This window comes from Carassius gibelio, chromosome A19 (genome assembly GCF_023724105.1).
Source record: "Carassius gibelio isolate Cgi1373 ecotype wild population from Czech Republic chromosome A19, carGib1.2-hapl.c, whole genome shotgun sequence".
Taxonomy (NCBI): Eukaryota; Metazoa; Chordata; class Actinopteri; order Cypriniformes; family Cyprinidae; genus Carassius; species Carassius gibelio.
The window spans coordinates 13,189,663-13,213,005 of NC_068389.1; the positions used below are offsets into that span (position 1 = coordinate 13,189,663).

The 23,343-nt window shown below is 38.5% G+C and overlaps 1 protein-coding gene and 1 non-coding gene across 9 annotated transcripts in view; one reads left to right on the forward strand and one right to left on the reverse strand.

Annotated features, from left to right (window-relative positions):
* Positions 1 to 1,084: 1,084 nt before the first annotated feature.
* Positions 1,085 to 1,158, forward strand: trnai-aau (transfer RNA isoleucine (anticodon AAU)). Its single transcript has one exon. It is a non-coding gene; the product is annotated as a tRNA-Ile (tRNA).
* Positions 1,159 to 3,450: 2,292 nt separating this feature from the next.
* The window catches only part of LOC127935183 (engulfment and cell motility protein 1), an 82,157-nt gene continuing 62,264 nt past the window's right edge, over positions 3,451 to 23,343 (reverse strand). For 7 of the 8 annotated variants that reach the window (XM_052532831.1, XM_052532826.1, XM_052532827.1 and 4 more), the window contains 7 exons: positions 21,621 to 21,757; positions 12,033 to 12,196; positions 11,039 to 11,151; positions 6,258 to 6,365; positions 6,071 to 6,153; positions 4,722 to 4,799; positions 3,451 to 4,610 (listed from right to left, as the gene is read on the reverse strand). In XM_052532831.1, the coding sequence (XP_052388791.1) occupies positions 4,410 to 4,610; positions 4,722 to 4,799; positions 6,071 to 6,153; positions 6,258 to 6,365; positions 11,039 to 11,151; positions 12,033 to 12,196; positions 21,621 to 21,757 (884 nt within the window). In that variant the 3' untranslated portion in view covers positions 3,451 to 4,409. Of the gene's footprint in view, positions 4,611 to 4,721; positions 4,800 to 6,070; positions 6,154 to 6,257; positions 6,366 to 11,038; positions 11,152 to 12,032; positions 12,197 to 18,688; positions 18,915 to 21,620; positions 21,758 to 23,343 lie in introns of those variants that run through there. The other variant, XM_052532833.1, reaches the window with a different exon arrangement.

A 23,343-nucleotide genomic window follows, 5' to 3' on the forward strand; every position in this document is an offset into this window, starting at 1 on the left:
CGGCAACACACATCATATACACAATACAGCCTGATGCAGCAGTTTCTGTTGAGTTAAATATAGCCAGCCTTTGTTCTGACCCCTGCTGTTAGTATTGTTTGGGCTTGCGCCAAAACAGAAACAAAACAAAACAAAACAAAAGTGACATCATGGGACTAGAATAGACTAAGTCACAGTACTGTGGTGAGAACTGTGGACTAAAATGAGAGAAGTAAAACTGCCCTCAGCAGTTACCTGACCTCTGAATTTTAACAGTCATTGAGACAAAAGCTCAGTAACCCCTGAGGGGGGATACTGTGCAAAATATGATTGTGAAGATTCACTGAAAGAAATATACGTCGTAGGTTTATAAAATATTAATATGGCCCTCTGGGAAACATGCATTTAATCGACTGGCTCACAACTAAATAAAAATACTGTAATTCATTCACCCTCATATTGTTCCTGTTAGGAATGCAAAAGAAACTATTTGTAAAAAATGTTTTTAGATGACAGAGGATGATTATTGAAGACGTATATTAGCCTTCACAAGTAATGCATTAGCTTTATGTAAGCTGTTAACATTTACTGACAGTGAACTGAACTCAGAAACGGATTAGATCAATTAATTCCTCAGGTTATGGTTTTGGATCAACTGACTCGAATGAATCGTTCGTTCGCTGTTGAAAAGAAACTAACTTCGTTCACAATAGCGCTAACGTTACTTCTCTCAAGAAGGCGTGCATTATAATCATTATCATAAATAACTACTTAAATTTGTAAATTTGATCTGTTCCTCGCAGTTTACTATCATATGATTTCAGAAGACTTGTTAGTGTACGAATCATGTGGAAAACTTTTATTGCTTTTTATTGCTTTTGTTGGCTATTTTTCTTTCTGATGCTTCAGTCACCACTTGTTGAAATAATATCGTTATGTAAATTACACTTTGGAAAGAGATTATTATTAATCTTTATTAAACAGAAAGTCAGATGTACTTTGGACCAACGCCAATAAATATCGGCGAGTAACGTAAAATTTAAAAAGTCACAGTGCAGTGAATAATCCCTTGTTTAGAGAGACCGTATAGTTAATTTTTTCAATAGGCCGGTTAGCTCAGTTGGTTAGAGCGTGGTGCTAATAACGCCAAGGTCGCGGGTTCGATCCCCGTACTGGCCATACATGTTTTTTTTTTTGTTTTCTCTCCCGAAATTATACTTTAGTCATTACATTTATATTCCAAATAGCTTACCAATTTGAAAATATTTGAACTGTATTTCAAAATTAAAGAGGATTTTTGTTAGAAATTTTAAAGCCATTGAGACGTCACAGTCAATGTTTCATGTAATATATTCTCATGATACCATTTGAGATGTTCACTGCCCATTTCCAGTCCTGGCATTATTATGAAATAGTTTATCAAGTTAAATACACAAGCAGGCAATTTAATATGTGTAGGTTAAGTTTCCCCCTTCATACAAACCTTGGAAAGCCTGTAAGACATTTTCAGCCAGCATAACATCTAAAATGTAAAATAATCCATCCATAATATTCTGTTCTAATTTTTCCTTTCTTTGTCGATGTTTTTTTACATTTTTGTCTACAAGATGAAGATCCCAGAGACTTCTCTTAAGTGTTGCAGAACCTGCTGCAGACTTTTCCATAAAGTGGCCAAATAAGGGCCTGTGAATTAAGATTACAAAATACAGTTGTCCACTTGCTAAGGTGTTCCTCTGAGCCTTCCGCTAGTCCCTTTATTCAGGTTAAGTCACTGCTACAGTAGCTCACACATTCATGGAACTTCATTTCTCAGCAGAGAGCAGCACAATTATTAGTCTTTTCATTGTTGCAAAATTGAACAGACAATATGGAAGTGCGAGTAAACACATTGTATTTTAAATGGAACACTTTGTGAAGTAGTTTTAACTTGATGCTTTGACTTAAATGCTACTTTGTAAAATGGGCTTTTAGAACAATGAATAATGAAGAGATCAGATTCAAGAATAGAACTTTTCTAGACATTCAAAGACAACTTGAGCTGCATGTTAACATAGGAGAATTGTTAGTTTAAATCAGGTGTTTCAGAAAGTAGTGATGGCAGTGAGGAGGAGAAAGGCCATATAAATGCTGGAGTTACAGACCAGCAGACTGCAGATTATTGCCATTTTGGCCCTGTTATTACCACACAGAGCTGTAAAGAACACTCTGGGATGCTCTTGAGTCAGCTCAGAGTCAATCATTTAATGCAGAAAGCTGTGATGGCCAGTGTCTTTGCTTGTGAGTAGCAATCCACTTTCTTAATTGTGTAACAGGAGAGGAAAAAGGGTGTACACACATCTCCTGGATATCACTACTCATTGAAGGTGGTTCCCACAAACTCATACAGAATATTTTCGGAAAAATATACGATACAAGGAAATGTATAGTATATATAAATGAAGAGTGTTCTGTTCCTTGAGGGCCACCTTCCATTTACATTTATTCATTTAGCCAATGCTTTTATACACAGCAATTTACAATTGAGGAATACAACAAGCGATTCATCACAATCGTAATACAAAGTTTCAGACATTGCTCAGATAAGTACAAGTACTAGATGGGGTATTAAGGAAATACTTTTTTTTAGGATGCAGTCAAATGTTGACGATTGAGCTTCGAACATACTTAAACCAGGTAATCAAGAGGGCCTTTCACACTGCTTTAGTTCCAGAACTAAATGTACAGTACTAAAGTACTGGGACGATGTTCTGCAAACCATTTCCCAGTACCATTTAAAATGTTGCATTCGCACTGACGGTGTGTACTAGTAAAGTGACGCAAGCCCGTCGAGTCGACAGCGATGTAATTTGTGCGCGGTGTACAAAAACAAACAAACAACAACATTAACAACAGGAAGATGGAGGACTCTGTGATTGGAGCTTTGTTTTTGTTGTGTCTCGCGGGTTTCACAATAATGGACATGGACATAGACGTAAACATAAAGCGATTGAAAGAATGGAAAGGAGGACTAAAAATCTTCAACTACAACTGGCAATGGTACATTTGCTACAAGTGCCTGCACTTCAGCATCCGTCCATCTATCGCTGTTCATCATCTTTGCAAAATAAGTTGACACAATGTTTAAAGTATGTTTACACAGCGTTTTAAATTATGGCGGGTGAAGCCATTTTCAAACGCGTCTGGCCAATCTATGTGTAGTTACGTCACGGGTAGTAAGAGTTGTGCTGGTTAGACCCTGCTCCAGAGTAGGAATTAATTTGGTAGTCCAGGAGGTCCAGTACTAAAATCTCACAAGTGTGTAGTTCCACAATTAGTTCTGGTACTATGTAAAGGTTCCGGCAGTGCAAAAGGCCCTAAGGTTTTCAAGATAAGTAGAAACTCCCAGGCAGGTGTTTTGAAGCAGGACTGGACACCAAAAGATTATAAGGCAATGTAAAGACAACTTGATAAAGGAATGCTGAAACTTAAAACTGAATTAGAATCAATCTTTAATGTAAACAGCAGGATGTTGGCATTCTTAAACCTATAACAAACATGAGGGGTGAAAAAAAATCATAATACCCACAATCTTAAATTAAATGAATCATGGAAGTTCAAATGAAATTTGATGCCCCTGAAAATAAAATTCCTTAATAAACATACTCAAGATGTATAATACTGACTACTTGGCAGCAATCACAAATATCACAAAAGTTTATACCAGCTTACAAAACAGAAGCTCAATATTGCTTTGGAATGTTACAGCAGTCTGCCATGAGTCTAGTTGATGTAAAGTGAAGGAAGGAGCTATATCTACACACCTGCATTACAGTCAGACAAAAGTGTAATGTATGCACAAAGCAGGTATGGTTTAAGACAAAAGAGGCAACCTCTTGCATGAAGCTGCCTATTTAATTTAACAGTCTACAAGTATAAGAGGCATGAATGGGATACTTGGAGAAATCATTAAGAACAAACTTGGACTCTGCTAGCAATATAGCTGCCGCTTGTTGGAGTGAGAAACATACTACAGTGAGTGCTACATGCCACAGTCCCCTAGACATTTTGCACACTCTACAGGGAGCATCCCACTCCGAACAGCCAGAAATTATGATGGGACAAAAATTCTTGACACATAACCATTTTTAAGCCAGAGCAGGTGGGCTGTTTAAGGAATGTAACCGTACAAAGAGATGTCTCGAAATGACTGCCAAAAGAGTAGAGTGGTTTAGGACCTGAGGACCAGTTTGTGATGGTTCTTCAACCAGACCAGATGGTTTATAGGCCTGGCAAGAAAAGACCATTATGTTCAGCAAATCCATTATGATTAGGTGCATTAGAGAGCCAAGTTTTAGCAGGAAAGAGATGTCCATTTTTTTTCTTTAACTTTTTGTAAAAGTCCTTCTTCCAGTATTCATTTTGGAACAATCAGTCAGTCCAGTGAAAGGGAATTAGTTGCAGTCATATACAAAGTCATAATTGCTTGGCTCTTTGGGGATTGGGGGAGGAACTTCAGGGATTTGGATGTTCTCCAAGTCCAGGAGGCGGAGCTTCATTTCCATGTTGAGAAGAGTGTCCATGTCTGAGCGAGTGAACTCACTGGTCATCTCCTTCCCCAGCAGTGCATTCAGCCCATCTGTCCACACGCAGTACTGAAAATTGGCCAGAAAATATGACATTAAACCACAGCATGCACAAAGTCCAAATCGCACCAAAGATGGACAACAGCTACCACTTTGTTGATAGCGTTGACGTTTGCTCACCTCATGCTTGTCAGGGGCAATGAAGTTTAGATACTCATCAGATTCATAGAGGACAGAGAAAGCCAGCTCCAGCAACTCCTAAAGAAGGAAAGAGAATTGACACAGTCTGACAAATGCTAATGGGGCTGTTGTGTCTGTATGCCTCATATTGCGTGACTTTTGCAGATCTTCTGCAAACATATTACAACAGCAGATGGTCCAATCTGGTGTGTGTGTATGTATACAGGCCTCTCCTGCTGGGCACCAACAGACAGCAGTAGTATGATCAGCACCGGAAGTGCATCAAGGTTTGAAGTAACAAAATACTTTATAAATTCTCATTGACTCGACATGGAGTTTGTGGAGTAGCTGTCAGAAAGGGTATCTATGCATTTGGCACTTGCAAATGCCTGTCAAAATTTTGGAGATGCAAGCAAAAAAAAAAAAAAAAAAAAAATATCACCAATTCAGGTAAGAAGAGGTTCAACTGGCCTACAAACTAATCCTCTCTGTGGCATATTTGAAATGTGTATACCCAGACATTATCAAGACTTTTCAGACCACCTGACCTTTCTAGAGACCTGTCTAGGGTGGTAAATAAAATTATAAGCACAGAAAAGGATGTACATTTGTGGCAAACACTGAGGCATTAGTGGTGCTTCTCAGCCTTCACAGAATCAGCCCTCACATCATCTAATTGTCTTATTTGGGTCAACTAACCTAAAAAAAAACGGGATGAAATTGGATCATCCAACTGGCGTAAAGGATCATTGGATGAGAGCTACATCATCACATCCAAAATGAGAGCAGACAAACATTTCTGACCGCTCACATTCTGCCCACAGCATCTTCCTGCTACTCCATGAAGAGATGAGATTACAGACAATCGAGACAATAGAAAGAGAACAATCTCCTTTTCAGCAGTTGATGAAGGAAGTGATTTTCCGAGTCAAATTCCTATCAAGATAAATCTTGCTCAAAGAAAGGACAAAAACAATGTTGATGCAGATATTTTTTTAGAGTCAGTGTCACCAGGACTAGGGGGATACAACAACCTTTTGGGTGTGCCAGAAAGCTCCAGTTTTACTTGATATCCTGTCTTCAAGTTTAATCAATTTCGTCAACAGGGAGAATTTTTTTTTTACAGTTGTGGCATAAATTTGACATTGCCTGCTTTGTTCTATGGGAAGAAGAAAGGGTGACTTTGAAACTGAAGTGAGCTGATGATCATTACTCACAGAGCTACTAGGCATAACTAATGCATCATTTGTCACCAAGCTACACACCAGAGCATCAAAGGAAAATGTGATCTTTTGATATTCAAGAGCATTTTTTGCTCTCTGCCATCAAGCACACACAAAAGGACTCACCTTGTTCTGCTTCAGAGCTCCCTTTTCCTTCATGTGTGGACAGTCTTTACCAGTGACAACTGCTTTGATATCAGCCACAGGAACTGCCACAGGAAACAAAGAATAATTAATAAGGGTGTGGCCATATTAAGCCCATCTTTATAAAGTGAAGCCACTATACCATGGTCAGTATTCAGGCTGTACTCACGTTTGTCCTGTAGCGATTCATGGGCTACCTCTCCCTGAGGGCTCTCCTCCAGATCCCCATAGTGGAGAACTTTATGATTGGGCGACAGTCGACAGTACCAGAACTTGTCTGCAAAGAAGCATACCAGTGGGTCACTGTTCCACAATGTAATGCTAGCATGTTATCTTTCATTCTAGTACAATACTTAATATTCTTTGGCCTTTACTTGTGGATTGGGCAAAGCCATGACTGGCAAATTGTCTCCCAATCTCCTCCTGACACTTTCTGTGCCCCGGCGAAAGCAGGCACGAGTGATCACTGCCAGGACTGTTCACATATAGACTAGAAGGCCATGGCTGGCACTTGACCCTAGTACCTGAATCCAAATCCTAATTACTGGGAATAGCAGTTTGGCAGAATAAAAAACATTGTGGGATGAAAGAGTGTCCTGCAGGGTGGCACTTCAGGCATATAAACACAAAGACAAAGAGATAAAGAGGGTGCAGTAAACCGCTTTATCACTGCACAATTCAATACCTTCAGCTTACCAACAAGCCAGCTCAATAGGCTGTTTATCCACCACTACAAATGTGCAATGAACAACCAGCAGACACTGCAGCTAACAGCCATCTGTGAGCCCATTGTGAGATATCAGAACAGATATGTGCAGAATGGTTTAATATGCATGCAGTGTCACGTGCATGATGAAAAAGGGGCTTCCTTTGTAGATGGCTTTGCTGTCTTTCTATTCTATTTGGTGACACACACAAGTCAAGAGACAGAAGGAACAATGTTGATGAGGAAATAAGTCATTTTTATTTATTAAGAGAAGCCTGATGAACACTAGTGCTCTGGTGCCCTCCCTTCAGCTAACATGTGCATGCATCTAAATCTGAATCTAGGACTAAGAACTTTAAATCTCAATAACTTCAAGTTGAATACTGTTTTTTTTTCCTTTCTCATGGCCCTGCTTCCTTAATACAATTTAGCTCCAGTCTGCTCCAAATCTAAACCTGTAATTCTGAATCCTGAAGACTTTGGTTAGCCAGTTCAGATGTTTTTAACCAGGGTTGGAGCTAGATTCTTAAGGTAGGTGGCCTTCCAGAAGAAGGATCGTTCCTGGTCTAAAAAAAAACCCAGAATAAAATCTGAAATGTTTCAGAGAATTAACGGCAAAGGAGGATTCAATTTAACATTATTTGGAAAACTCATCCTCAGGCAACCTCGTCAGTACATAAAACTGAAGGTGGGAACTGGACTGCTCATTTTGTACACCATGAGGAGAGAGCTCTGCTATGGGGGGACAATAGGGAATACAAATGTCAATGTAGCACCTGTCACAGTCAAAAGCCACAGGTGCTACTTCATTCTGTCAAATAAGAGCAATCCTTCAAAGCTTGCTGAAAAGGTTGGTTGTGTGCGGATAAAAGAAATCTTCTAACATTGGATTATGTTAAAGATACCTGAATAGTGGTGGCTTCATGTGGTTGGTGCTTCCTGTGGGGAACCTCATTGTAAAGGTTGTATTAGAGAGCAGAACATATCTGAATGTCATGGAGTGTGCTATTGAAATGTAATTCAGACTTGACTGACAAGTAATGACTTTATCACAAAGGTTACTATAACAGTTGATGAAAAACAGAACATCTATTTCTGCTATGAACATCTTCATATACAATATACTGCAGGATACCACAAACATGTGGAAATGGGTAAAAGTAAATATCCAATGCTATTTCATATGGGACATACACACTGACAACAATCAGTCACTGAACTCCTGGTTACTACTAGGGAGTAGACAGTATTTGTTACTGGAGATATAGGTTCTATATTTGATTGATTCTTGAATGAGGTTCCCCACAGAAAGCACAAACCACACAAAGCCACCATAATTATCCAACCCTAGACAACTTGGAATTTGGAATTTCTCACTTCCTACTCGATAATAACCACCGTTATAATCACAAGGTCAAGCGCCATTCCATTTGAAAAAAAAACTAATGGAATTATGAGTTTCCTGGAATGCAGCATAACTGAAATACTTCGAGTTTGGAAACACAACATTTCAAAATCCAAACATTCCCAACACTAATTTGATCAAATTGCAACTTTGTGTACAAAAGTACAACGGTGTCTGCACTCTTGGTAGTCACAGCTTCATTTTGTTGCATAAAGCTGAACTATGCTTAAACTTTTTGCACTGAGGCAACATGAGCCACAGAAACCACTGGCAAATAATGATTTAATCACATGTATAATGCACATGTGTAATTGTCAGTCAAATAATGAGGGTGCCATCAGCCTTGGGCAGATAATTGAATAGTTTATTATGAGCAAAGATTTGTAGAAAATGAAGGCAATGAATCTGGCAAAGTGTAAAAAAAAAAAAAAAATCTCAAATTAATAAAAAAGAGAGAGAAAGCAATAACGAGAGATTTAGTGGGAAAGTGGGGACCCTAAGAGAGAGAGAAAGGAAGAAAGAGAGAGGCAGGCAGACAGTGAGCAAGAGTGAGACAAGGTGTCTAGTCTCAGAATCATCTAATCCTGTAGAAGTGTGAAGAGTGTTAAATTATCCAGGCTAAGTGACAAAGCCTCCCTCTGAGCTCGGCAGACAGCCCTCCTCTTCAGTCAGCCTGTGTAAAGAGTGATATTACATTGGACGATCTTTCAACTCTCCAATCTGCGGCGTAAGCTTTCTCACTCCCACCACTCAGCACTTGTTTGAAATTGGCTCCATACTTCCGTTCTCTCAGCAACGGACTAGGCTTGCTAAATCATGCTGTCGGTTTAATAATAGCACTCATAAAAATATACACAGAACATATAAAATGTCAGAGTGTGTTGAAGATAGTTGGAATAAAGCTATCCTGTAAGACATTTTAATATTACTTCACTATACTGTGAGATGACTGAAATGCAATTGAAAAATTATTGAGACCAATAAAAATCTTGGTAAAGTCCTATAATTCCAAAGTTCTGTCTGTGAATGAGAAGCAGCACAGTAGAGGTCCCCAATAAAAGCTACAACTGAATAACCCCATTCAGGTCACAAACTTAAGATGAGAACGAGAAAGTTGTGCTAGACTCCAGTAAACTAAACACTCAAACAGAGCTGATGTGTTTAAAACCGTCCCGCTGAAAGTTAATTCGCTTTGAAGAGGAAAACACTTTTACTGTGTATTAATCAGACACAATTCAAGCAACAAGCACATTTTAAGAAGAAACTGAAGGTGAAAATCCTGTTACATCACAGAAACATGTTCAGAACAATGAGGACAAATTCATATTGTTTGCGTGCTAAGAACACACCTCATATCTTCATTCATTTCTATGCTGGTTCACCAAACAGGATTCTTTTTTATGGTTCTCCCTAGGGAACCCTGAGGGATATGTTATGCAATATTCTATGTTTCTCTACTACCACAATAAAACTCTCTCAGTCTCGACAAAGTTTAATCAGTTTCAGTCTCGACAAAGTTTACAGGGGTCGAAATTAACATTTTTACTCGGTAGAACTGGTGCACCCAAAGTTAGGAGTACCCACTGAATATTAAGGAGCATCACAACCTCCAATTGAGCTATCGCTAAGCCCAGCCCCATTACTTACTGTTGCTCCCTCAAACAAACAAACAGAGTTGCTCACTGTCTCACAATGATAGCTGTCAGTGTGAAAATCTTTTCCCACAGGGATATATAAAAGATTTTAAAGTAAATATGGTGGGTAACTAGAAGCAAGGGTTTACAGATCAAAATTCAAGTTGGAGAAGCATAAAATTTTAACTTAAGTGTATTACAACCAGAAAATGCCATTTTTGTCTTCATTGGGATTGTGTGGTTGAATGCTTAGTGAAATTTTGCTGGGTTTTGTTTGGCTTTAGGAAATGTCATAAAATAAATGATATTGCCTGGACTCACAGTTAAAAGTACCACAAGCACATTGTTTTTCCTTTTTTTTTGTAGCTTAAACACTACCAAACGCTTCTTTTTCCACACACTTGGCCTGGAATTTCTTGTTAGTCATGCATCGATCTTTCATTCCGATTGCTAATGTTTTAGAAGCGATTAAGCGGATTCTCATAGCAGATTAAATTTTATTTTTCTTTATTTTTTTAAGTGAAAGACAATAAAATAAACAAGACTTTTGTTTGGTCTATTACAGTCTGTATCAGTAGCCATTTAAAATTAGAGACAACCACAGGATTTTAATCATGATCCAAACAAAGATGCTGTTTCAGATGCAAATTTGAATGTATTATTTCAAAATCTGAATCAAAAACAGGTCTTGACTCTCTGAATTATGCTACATAAAACATCTGCACGAAACAAAAACAGCAGATGGTCTGAATGAAAACAAAGATTAATACACACACATGACAGCAGCTGGAGCTTATGGAACAGCAGCGATAGAGCATTTCCTTGGTTACCGCTGTAAACAAAGCAGCACTGCACTGATTTGTTCCTTATAAAAGCAATATACAGAGGCAAGATGGGGTCGCACAGATTACATTTCGGGAGCATATATGACCAAAACGGTCACAATCTCAAGCCCTGAACAGAATTGTATCTATCTCAATGCATTTTCTGTATGGCCAGGGCTTTAGACATGCAGGAACAGAAATCAAGCAGTAGACAAAATGTAGTGTTGCCTATAGCTGCTGGTTAGGACAGAAACTTGGATTAACAAGAAAGAGGCAGCTTTGAATCTTTTATTCCTAAAAGTACTTGGAATCTTTATGGAATAAAAACCGTTTACAAAAAGAACAAAACTAACCCTCATGCTCAGTGTGTGTGTTTCTTACCCTGTCTCCTTCGGCTGCTGATCTTCCTGAAGCAGGTGCCCTCACACAAACGATTGAGGCGTTGCTGTTTGATCAACTCCATGATCTCTGGCTGGATTTTCTCCCTAAGCTCCCTGGAGACACAGCAGAGGATCACACAAATGCAGTGTAAAATACAACACTTTACTGGCAGTTAACGCAAGGAAAGACTTTGTCTTTAGACAGTTCTTTAGTAAGAGCCAGACAAACTTTCTTTTATCTTGAGGTTTTGCTAACACTACTGCCAAATTGACTGTGCTGCTTTACATCTAAAACAGAATTTTGCAACATTAATTAGCATTTAAAGGCCTCCCTGATGTTAATGCTAATGCTATTAAGTAATTCATGAGAAAACAATATTCTGTTCACACTCTGTGAAAACAAATGGGCTTATCTGGTTTTTATTTTTATTTTATTTTTTACATTCAATCTTGTCAGATTACAAAAACTGATTTTTGGGAGTCCAACATTATTTTAATTAAAGCTGTGAATACTGTATAAAAAAAAATTTTTTTTTTTTGGAAAAATCATTATTCAAAAAGTGTGGGAGCCTTGTTTTTTTCAGTCAAAAACCTATTATAGTGAATAGACTGAACAAATGTTACATATTTCACATAGATAGAGCATGTGATATTTCCAACATTTCAGTTCACACATGGTTGTTTAACAAGCTCTGGAAGTAACAACACAGACTTTTCCATTTGACTGTTATTTTACATATGGATTTTACAGAATGTTCTCTGAGATTGTACATTCCAGCTCAAATTACTACTGTAATGCAGTGGTAATATATGTAATGAAGACTCCTCTTAGTTTAATGAGTTAGGAACTATAGTGTTATATTCATTGCTGTTATTGCAATTGGCTTGTTTTCAATCATGAGTGGGACACAGGTGCAGTACACATGGACCAAAACTGGGTGAGTGATTGTGGGAAATGAGTGCTTCAAATAATTGAAGAGTTTCCAGTGACTCACAGGATGGGCCGGGATTGGAAATCCTCCTGGTTCATTCTCTCGGATTGGCGCAGTTTGAGAATCTCGGTGTAGCTCAGATTTTGCAGACGACTTTTAAACTGATCCAGAGAGTTAGGCTTGATCGTGAGAGCACGAGTGATCTGTTCCTTCACCACCTGCATCACCTATAGTATATAAACACAGAGTTCATCATTTAGGACATCATTTTACGCATCCAGGAAGACACTACAGTCCTCATAATGTCCTGCTTTTATTTGGCTCCAGCTTTTGAATCAGACAAAGACAAAAGTTCAGACCTTTAACTGAAACAGTTCAGCATTATGACAGCACAAGGTGAGTATATCTGACCTTGTGCTTTTTGTATGATCCTGATTTTAAAACCCTTACATGCCTGAAATTAGTTTTGGAGTCAAAAACAACATTTCGACCAGTATTGTACGGTCTACATTCTTAGAGAAAATGTTTCAGAATAGATGAGGTAAAACGCGAGGCTTGGACAAGGAAAAGAGTGAATGCTGCTCTTGTGAATGAAAAAAAAATATAGAATCACAATCTATATAAAGAAGAGTCTTGGGTGTAGAATTAATGCACAAAATGCACACACACATACACAGGGAAGATAATTCAATGCATTAATGTTATTAGCAATCCCTTTCTCACAAAAGCATTTACAATATATTTTGCATAATCACATTACTGTTAAGCACATGCTTATTAAACTCCAAATGAGAAGCTTTTTAGAAACTGTTGATACGTCACATCCTTGAACAAAGATCAGTTAATACACTACTGTACATGCATCTTAAATGAGATTCCCTAATGCTTCTTTAATTACTGTCCTACAAAATTCAAAACTGTAAATGCCAACAATGAAACAGTGCTTTAGAGTCTTGAGCTTTTGATTGATCTAAAATCAGTTTTCATGCTCAGTTTTCTCTGAATTGCAACACACTTCAACCAAACCCTTCTGATTTATAAAATAAAAAACAGGACAAGGGATATTACAGATGAGCTTCAGCACAAGCTATAAGATTACAAGTCAAGTGCAACACTTTGGGGGGATCCGACTTATAGGGTATGAGTCATGCATACAGTTAAGACGTTAACATTTACATGTTAAATACATTATAATGTCTAGAGTATGAAAGTCTTGAGGCTTTGTTTGTTCTCACAGGAATTGGTTCCATCACTAAACAGCACACGTAAGTTGCTTTGAAGAAGCTCTTCATGTGGAGTCACAACAGCTGTCTTGGAAATTGCTGTTTGTCAAAGAATCAAATGCAAACAAACAGAAGTGACAGCCAGCAACGGACCATGACACAACAATTCACCCATATGCAGCAAAAGCAGACAGCTTTCCTTCATCCTCAGATACAGAAATGCCCAGCTGCTGTAGAGCCACAGCTTTCCCAGTGATGCATGAATATCGAAATCACAAACATCACATCTTGAAATCTTTAGGCTACAGATCACATGCTGTGATTAGCTGGGGAGCACAGTAACGGATGAGTTGAGAAGCTGGAACCAAGTCCAGTTGCTATTCATGCATGCAACGCCTCCCAGTCATCCAAAGAAGCAGGTGCCGTTGGCTCCCGCAGCAGGATTGGATGAGGTTTAATTAGTGATACGACTGGGTCTTCACTACTTGAAGAATGAGAGGAGTGATGGCTGGTGGAATAAACCCGAGACGGCTCCATTCGAACAGGACAGAAGCGTTTAAAGGGGAGGGGTTTTTGACAGCTGCAGGTGGGGGATGAAGAAGCAAACGTCTCCACTTGAAACAATCCCTTATGGCGGGGGAAGCAATTTTCTGAACACATTTGACGATTTTACACGGTTCAGAATTAATTAAACCAAGGCGCTCTTCTCACTTCCTTCTATCAGCCTCTTTAAATCAAGTCGTGATGGCTGAAATAGAAGCAGACCTTTTATTCGTGAGGATGAGGTGATACGGGGGAACAGTGGAATTTCAGCTGCTGATGTGGGGGGCGGTGATATTTGTGAATAAAGCCGAAATTGACCTTTTTTTAGACAAACGCACTAAGTGTGTCACAGCCTCGCTAAGAAGTGTGCGACTCTTCAACTGCCCTGCCATCCTTATTGTCTTTTTCTCGCCTCTCCTCTCCAGAGGATCTAAATGCACAGAATGAACCCGCCCACTGTGTGTCGGCCTGCAGATAATACAGAGTGGCATACAGTGGGGAAGAATTAATGTGTATGTATTTGTGCGCTTCAGAGTTCAAACATTTAAAGCACACTTATTCTGCATTGGACTATATATTTAGATTTAAATTTATACATAAGCGCTTTAATGCTTTTGATTTAATGTTTTTGAATGTCAAACCTACAACGCCATTGTACAAATCTATTGCTTCCCTCAAGAACAACAAATGAGGAATTAATCTTAATAATAAAGTGTTTCTGAATATCTTTAGAAAGTGAGTGGGCTCGTGGGATTGTGCCAGTACATTAAAGGCCATGAATAGAGTTGTGCTACGACACCTAGCGGTATAATATCTCATATAAAATGGCAGAAAAAACAGCAAGTTTTCGTATACTGCCATCTTGGATTACACTGAGAAAACCTAAGTAAACAAAATCGAATTTAAGTGCCGTAAAATATATTTATATACCTTTATCATTTTATATCCAATAAACTGGCTACTGAACAGCTGAAAAAAGATAATAAATGGATTTTCTGGCTGATTTAAGCTTCAAACAGTTTGTCCGGTTGGGGTCAACCAATTCAAAGCAAACGGCTGTGGTACACATGCCAAACGTTAATGAGAAACAGACAAATAAACCAACTGTAAACTAGACTGTCACATGAGTCAGTAAAATACTGATGCATGATCATTAGGGTTTCCTGTCTTTTTTACAGTAAGATTATAAACAGTGCAATTAAACCAATTTGCCTCCAAATGTGAAAGAACAACCATCAGCAGATAGAAAAAATAGGGGAAAAAGAGAAACTAATCCAATATGAAAGTGGTATGTGTTTGTTAAAGATGGATGCTAATGCATTGCAATACTTTTGCATCAAGATGTAAAAAATGTGTAATGTCCAAAGATGTCTATCTGGCCTAAGATTGCACAGACCAATCATTTAAAATGCAAAAAAAAAAAAAAAAAAAAAAGTTTGCTCACCTCCCTCTTCCAGACAGCCAATCAAAACTGCCTCCAATCAGGGCAGCAAGATTTATTACTCCTGTCTTATTTTAATTACAACTTCGCACAGCTATCCATCATGAATTCACATGTATGCCTCTCTTTTTCACACCAGTACATAATTAAAAGTCATATTTATTTCATACCTGTAATTATGCAAATGCCGTTATTCAGTCGCATCAGAAGAGTTTTTTATTGAATTAGGAAGAGGAGTCAGATATAAGTTTATGAGCAGCTTTGCTGTAAACAAAGCCTAGAAAAGGATGAACTTTGTTTATGATCCTAACATGTTGTCCAGAATTTGACGCATAATAAACACAGGAACTTCTGCATTGAAACATTATGCATGTGAACAGTGGGATTAGCCACAGAATTATCTCCTCTATAAACTTTGCACTAAACCATTCCTAACCTGATACAATTTGACAAATTCCAATTTGTCTGTCCACATCAGACACAACATGCAAAAAAAAAAAAAAAAACACAGACACTCAGAAAGGAGTCTAAAAGTACATAATCTTATCCATTAATATTAAGCAATTCTTGAGTTGAGTTCATAGTTGCTTTCAGTATGGCTAAAAAGGTTGCGCAACATGATATTCAAACATCAGACCCTTTTAACACCAAATAAAGTACAGAATCAGCACCTGTTAACTTGCTGGTTGTTACAAAAACTCTGATGGAAAAGATACCTTTTATCATGCGTCATGAGTGTCATGTCTGGTGAGTAAATGGTGTTAGAATCAAATTCAAAACCTTCCTATTGACACCGTTCTTTAAAGTCAACGCTGCTTCATCAGCCTAGGGAGTCACATCAGCACTCAAATCTTTACAAAAAAAATTGCAAGAATCATCAAATACAACCTGTCAATCACCCAAATAGTGTTTAGATTATAGACTTCAAATCTCAAATGGAAAGGAACAGAAAACAACATTTACAATTTACAGAGGCTGGAAAGCATATCTTCACATGTCTCTGTCATCCTTCTTCACATTCATTTTGCTTGGTATTGTCTGTAGTCCCAACAGGGCAATCAGGAACAAAAAGAAAAAGGGGACATTTATCCATTCCACAATTGACATGCTAATTATGCCATTCCCTCCCCCTTAACGATTTTTATAACAGTTAACAATGATTCACATCAAAGAAATGGGCATTACTTCAAAGAAAACAAATAGATATCATTAATGGAAAAATCATTTGCTGGAAACACTGTGATGAATTTAGATGGAGTACAGTCTGGAGTCATTTTTACATAAATTCTGGGGGTAAGCTTATGAATAACAAGTAGAGTAGACAAGTATAAAAAAACTGTGTATGCATATGCATGCAAAGAGAGAGGCCTGAAGTCTTCAACCCAATGGGATGATGCGTTTAGACTCTGCTCAGAGATGAAAGGATGATGAAAATTAAAAAGATGTCGCAAATTTAATGTGAAACCAAAAGCAGGAAGGTCCAGCGAATCTTTTCCACTCTTTCTGACATAGCCAGGGATACATTGGGTTGTGTAGCAGGTTGCTGGATGCTTGCTGAGGTGTTGAGAGGCATGGTGCCTTTTTAAAACAGTAGTACATTCGCGCAGAATGCTCAGTGTTTTAGGGCGCATCATAAGTTTAGTTGCAAAAGTATAAAGAATGACCACACAGTGAAAGCCACTTGCGCTAACATCGGCATAGCCACAGTCTAGACACAAATGCTCTCTGACAAGTAAACATTTCATAACAGGTTTCTGAAAAGCATCCAAAATATTTCCCTGGTCCTGGAGAACTCTACAGCAGGTGGCACTCAACACTCTTGGGATCCAGCCACACATCCACTCCACTGACAGGAGCAGACAGGAGTAGCTCTTTCACCAAGGGCCAGCATGAAGCATGCTGAAAGCGTGCAATGCATTAAAGTCACTTCAGGTCTCAGGAGACTCAGCTCATAGTGTAGAGTAGCACTGGTTTTGTGTGTGTGTGTGTGTGTGTCTGTGTGTGTGTGTGTGTGTGTGTGTGTGTGTGTGTGTGTGCGCTTTTTTTGTGACATATCAGGACAAAACTCTGTATAATGACATGGGTATGACATAGGTATTACAAGGAGAGGGTGACTTATGAGGACATAACCCATGTCCCCATTTTTCAAAATGCTTATAAATCATACAGAATGAGTTGTTTTAGAGAAAGTAAAAATGCACAAAGTTTCCTCTGAGGGTTAGGTTTAGGGGTCGGGTTGGTGAAGGGTGATAGAATATACAGTTTGTACAGTATAAAAACCATTACGCCTATGGGATGTCCTCACTTTTCACCAAAACAAGCGTTTGTGTGTGTGTGTGTGTGTGTGTGTGTGTGAGAAAAAACACAAAGAGGAAAGGAAAGGAATGAAAAGGAAAATAAAAAGAATGAATTGAAGGATATAAAGAACGAATATAAGAAGGGAAGACAAAACAAGAAAGGAAAGAAATGAAGAAGGATTGGAAGAATATATGCAAGAAGGGAAGAGAAGACACAGAGTAAACGAAAGGAAGAAAGAAAGTAAGGGAAAAGAAGTGAAGGAAGTAATGAAGGACATGAAGAAAGAAAAGGGAAAGGAAGAATGGGTGAATGGAAGAGAAGATGAAGAAAATACAGAAAGGAGGAAGGATAGCGAATATGAAAAGAAGAGGAGAATAAAGAATGAAGAGGAAGGCAGGAAAGAAAGGATGGGGGAAAACAAAGAAAAATCTATTTTAAAAAATCTTGCTTTGCAAGGGGAAGTAGGGAATTATGGAGCTGAGGATTGGGTGCGGATGCTGAGCACGACCAAACAAAATCTCGAAACATCATTCACTTTATGTGATCTTTCAGATTTATGCTTTGAAAAAACAAAATGCTACCTGCGATATTACTGTAATCAATCAACGCTATGTAGATGACAGCCCATCATAGAATTCAAAAGTGTGGGGTGATATTTATTGTTTTTTTGATCATTCACAAAAGGTCAATCCTTTGAACACTGAACCAACAAAGAATTCACAAAGGACAAGGTCGTATACAAAAGAGATTAACCTCAATACAAGCTTTCCCTGTAAAAACAAAAAATGCCAAACAGACAGTGTTGATCTTCCTACACGTGGGATGCATGCAGAAATAATGCAAACTTAACTAACAGCCACACAGAAACGAGAGCGCCTGGAGGACAATTTGCAATGGAAAAAGAACTGATGGAGAAAAGAAACATTATAGCGCTCATTCATAATAAGTACCCAAGGAGGGGCTGGGCTACGGAGGAGAGCGTAGGTTCGATCTCTTGCTCTGGATCGCTTCCTCTTTAATCGCTAGCTGAAATCTGTCTCTAACCTGATTACTACAGGCAGCTTCACACAAAGCCTGCCCCATCTGTGCGTCTGTTTCATGTCTCGTATCTAGTCAACATCCAGGCAAATTTGCAGATGTCTCTTCACCATTTTCATTCAGTCTATACCTATTTTCCTCCATGTACCTGACAAGATCTCTTCAGCAGTACTCACATGCCATTGTCACCTCCATGTTTGGGAGCGCAGCTCCACGTTGGTCCAACCCAGTGTAGCAGAGATGAACCCTGACCAGATACAGGGACAATCAGATGGCCAGAAGGATGAAAAACAGATGGTAGATGGTTTCCGGGTTGTTTTGTGTGTGTGCAGATGAAAACAGACCAAGCTTTAGCCAAGGTTTGCTTTCGTCTGGCCGTTCTTGCCCATCAGCACTCTAAAGTCTGAAAGCATCTCCAAGCAGCTTAGTTTATGTCCATTTCAGCGCTTAAGCCTGATTGGCCAGACCCCACAGCTGCTTCAGCCAATGGCCTTCTAGTAATATGAATCACGTGGTTTGTATACAAGGGAGGGCGACTGAGGAGGGAAAGATTGGAAGGGAGAGGGGTGGGGGTTGTGCTAGATTATACAGAGTCACTACATCACTACTACTGCGCTTGGATGCACCGAAGTGGCCATTTTAAGTCAGGTGTCGTAGCTGCCTTCGTCAGCACTGATTGGATGGAGAAGACAGCTGTTTATGAACCAAAACACACACGCACACAATAGCTGTTCTATGTCATCGTAGAGAAGCGGGAGGAATGTGGTTGCCATGGAAACAGGCAAACCACTACCCGTCCGTTGTTTTGTTTTTTGCCCCAGGAGCATCGGCTAGAGCAGACCTGCCTCCCTCTTCTCATCTCCACACCTCTCTCTCACACACACACACACACAGATGGACAGACAATATTTACAAGATGTGACAGGCCTATCACAAAGAGAGAGAGAGAGAGAGAGAGCGAGAGAGAGACAGTGGGGGAGGAGAAAAATAGCATGCGTGTATAACAAAATTAGATGCAAGTGTTCGTGAGAAGAGGCAGAGGATGCTGAGGTGCAGTCATGGGTGGAGGTCCATCAATGCTGTATGGTGATAGTGAAGCCTCATAATTATTTTAACATGTGTCTGACTGGACACACCAAGACAAAAGCACAAAATGAAGGACTTGACAATAGAAGACAATTCACATGTCAGACACTGCTGAAAGACACAATAGCATCTACAGAACAGGGGTGCTAGAACCCACAGTCAGTTACATGTGTGTGTGTATAGATGCATACACACACAACATTAAATTATACCTTATATAAAATTATATTTTCCCTGTACATTACTTCTCACTTAATACATATATATACACATATATATACATATATATATATATATATATATATATATATATATATATATATATATATATATATATATATATATATATATATATATATATTATAACAAAATAAAATAAAATATTAAACAGGCTTCAAGTCGTGCTTTAAGAACTCAACAGCAATGAGATCAAGGGAGGCAAAAAAAGATGCTGCCTCGTAAATTGTTTAGGGGAAAGCACTGCTGTACTTGCCTCCTCTGAGAAAACTGGAATCATTATATATTATTACAGAAACGGAGCGATGAGGTTTTATAAACTTTATCCTTCTTTATTAGAAATGAGTATTCTATAGAATTAAAGGCTTAAAGAGTTATTTATTCAGGAAGGATACAAGAGCAACATGTAATTAACAACTGTCTCTTAAAATGTTAAGATACTATACAAAGCTAAAGTTAAGTTTGCTTGAGAAGGCAACAACTGAGCAATGAAACTGAGTTATTACAATGTGTATTAAGCCCCCACACAAAGGTGGGCAGAGAGGTAGGTCCAATCTTCTTCAATCAGGATTGTATCCAGTGCACACACACAACAAGTAAACACAGCTCTTGGATGTCGAGACTTAGGAGGAGAAAAGGGAATGAGCACTCAACTCCTAATGCCATGACTGAAGAAACTATATAGAGTGGTTCTCCATGCATGTCAGAATCTATGGTTATGTGGATTGTTATTTAGAGATCCACTTCTATGTATTATCCCAAATTTTGATTAGTGCATTTTACCATCTCCTTCTTCAACTGTCAGAAAGAAAGAATTGGAAGTTCTGATCATCAGATTAAACAGCAGTTTTATCTCTATATTTAGAAAGCCTATTTATAATGAGGTAGAAATATAGACAAGGGGCAAAAGTGAGCAGGTTTTTCTCAGATGTTCAGCTCATGTGAGAAAACAAAGGATGATGAATTTAATCACAGTGTCCAGAGAGACATGCTCCAGGGCGATATTTAAAAAAATGTGTTTTCATGTCCATGAATCTTAATTAAGCTCAAATATACAGCTTTACACGAGACAGTCTTTTATCCAACAAGGAGACAAGTTTGCTGTGTGATTATCATAAATACACAAATAGCCTAGCAAATCTCAACCGCCTCTTTTACCTGCAAATGACTAACTTCAGTGAGTCCTGCATTCCCAAGTAGTGTGAAGTAGTGATTATTGTCTAATAACTGAGCTTGATTGGCCAAAAAAATACTTAAAAATCTATCAACAGACTTGCCATTGCACATGGAGTGAAACATTTTCAATTTTTTCAATTCCGAGTAAAGTAATTCTTCGATTTTATCTAAATTGCATGTGAACAGTGAAATTTGCACTGTCTATTGTGTTGTTAAAATGAAACGATACAGAAAAAATACTGTATAGTGACTGTAAAGCATACATACCCCTTTTAATCCAATAATGTAATTTATTTTTAAAACTGTGAAACTGTAATTTAAATATCAAATTTAAGCGCTTTTTTCACTAACATACTAGATATCGCAATGGTACCGAAACTGGTATCAAATTTTACTGATACTGGTATTAACGGCTGAAATTTTGGTATCATGACAACCCTAGCATTGGCCAGTCAAAATCCATATTGGTTGACCAGAAAGATTTGAGGGGACGATGAGAGAATGAAACGGAACACTCAGGGGAAATAGAATGGGGAAAAAAAAGGAAAAGGATGAAAGATGTAGAATTAGACCAAGGTGCAGGGTCACAATCGAAAGGGTTACACTAACCTTGTTAAAGTCTTCAGAAGTGGCTCTCATCTCTTTCCAAGTTTTGTTGAGAAGCTGGATACAGATGCAAAAGAACTCCTCAAACGAGCGGTCGTGGGTGAAAAACATAGGGTGGAAGTCATGACAGTTTTCGCTGGCTGCGAAAAAAAAACAAAGGAGAAAAAAAGGGGGTGTTTATATTGTCAAATGTTGCACCCCAATCCACCTGAAGAAAATTGATTTATCAGGTAAAGCAGCAATATCCATATCTCATGACAAAACTACACCCCATATTAATGTTGATCAGCACTGGAGTCTCAAGAGAAATTCTAGCTCTCCAACAAGGAGTTTGAGCATGAACTGTTGAAGCTCAAATGTTTGCTTTCTTTGCCAGCTTCAACCCTCACATGTGCTTCTCAAGCATAGACACATCAGATATGGCTGGGAACGAATGGTGCTACCTCACGATGCATTTCTCCGAAAGAGCCTTTTGGCAGAGGAGAAAATTATTCACAAGCAAGAGAAGCAAGCTCTTGGCTCTCAGGACACCTACACATTTGAAGTGAATGTGAACAGTTGGTTTTTATAGCTGTTTTCTTTCAATTCAGTCCCCTGCCAGCCAGTCACTGGTCTTAATTCAGAAATTCAAGAAAAAACGAATCCCTTCTGACATTCTCAAGGACCTCTTCTGCTCCCTACAAAAAAATGAGTAGCATCATGCTATATTATGTTGTGTTAAATTAAACTTAATTTTGTGGTCTTGGTCTGGAGACCTCTTAAGATCAACTAAATGTGGCCTTTGTCTGGATTTCCTTACTTCTTTATTACATCTTGGTCTGGTCTGTGTTTTAAAATGGGCTGCTGTTGAAAGTCTGTCAGCCTAGTTTTTGAGGTGTGTCCTGTCCATTAGTCGGACCAGTGTTGATGGTGTTTGGATAGTTGAGCATGTTCAGCTGTTCAGCATAACGAACCAGTGCTTGATAACGATAACAACAACAACAAAAATAAAAGACAAATGCCAGGACAACTATTAAGACCAAGGACTGACAATGCCAATGCCATTAGCAAGTATATTATGAACCCATCTATAGCGGTCAAGATAGACATGAAAATGGTCAGAAAGTGATGCTTTGTTTACTTTTTTTATCTTCTGATCTAGCACTGATGATTTCACTTTTTTTAAAACGATGACTTCAGACTACTGCCATCTGCTGGTATGGAGAGTTTTTTTGTCTTTTTTTGCAGAAAGTACATGCTAGTTGGCCACTGGCTGTAGTCTTTGAGATATTTTAAGAGCAAGTGACCACACCGGCACCTCCATCTGTAATGCTGTGAGCACGCTACATTTTTCTAGGTTTTCATTAGATTGAGTGGCCATGTAAAGTTGCTACTACTTACATATTTCATATGATAAGCCATATATGAGGTCGATGAATGATAAGCGAGCATTTGGATGTACTGTATTACCACATAATCCAGCCTTTAACGATCTGTCCTTCATGGGCAAACTAATAAAGCAAGTAATAATTTTTTTGTCGACTAAGTCTCTTACCATTGACTAAAGGTTAGTCAACTATTAGGGGGCAGCCCTAGACTTTGTAAACAAAAAAATGCGCTGCTCACACAGACAAGGACGTTTCATCTTTTTACCATTAAAGGCAAGGCAAGGCAGGGCAAGTTTATTTATATAGCACATTTCGTACAAAATGGTAAATTTTAAACTTTGGAAATGATTTAAAAATAG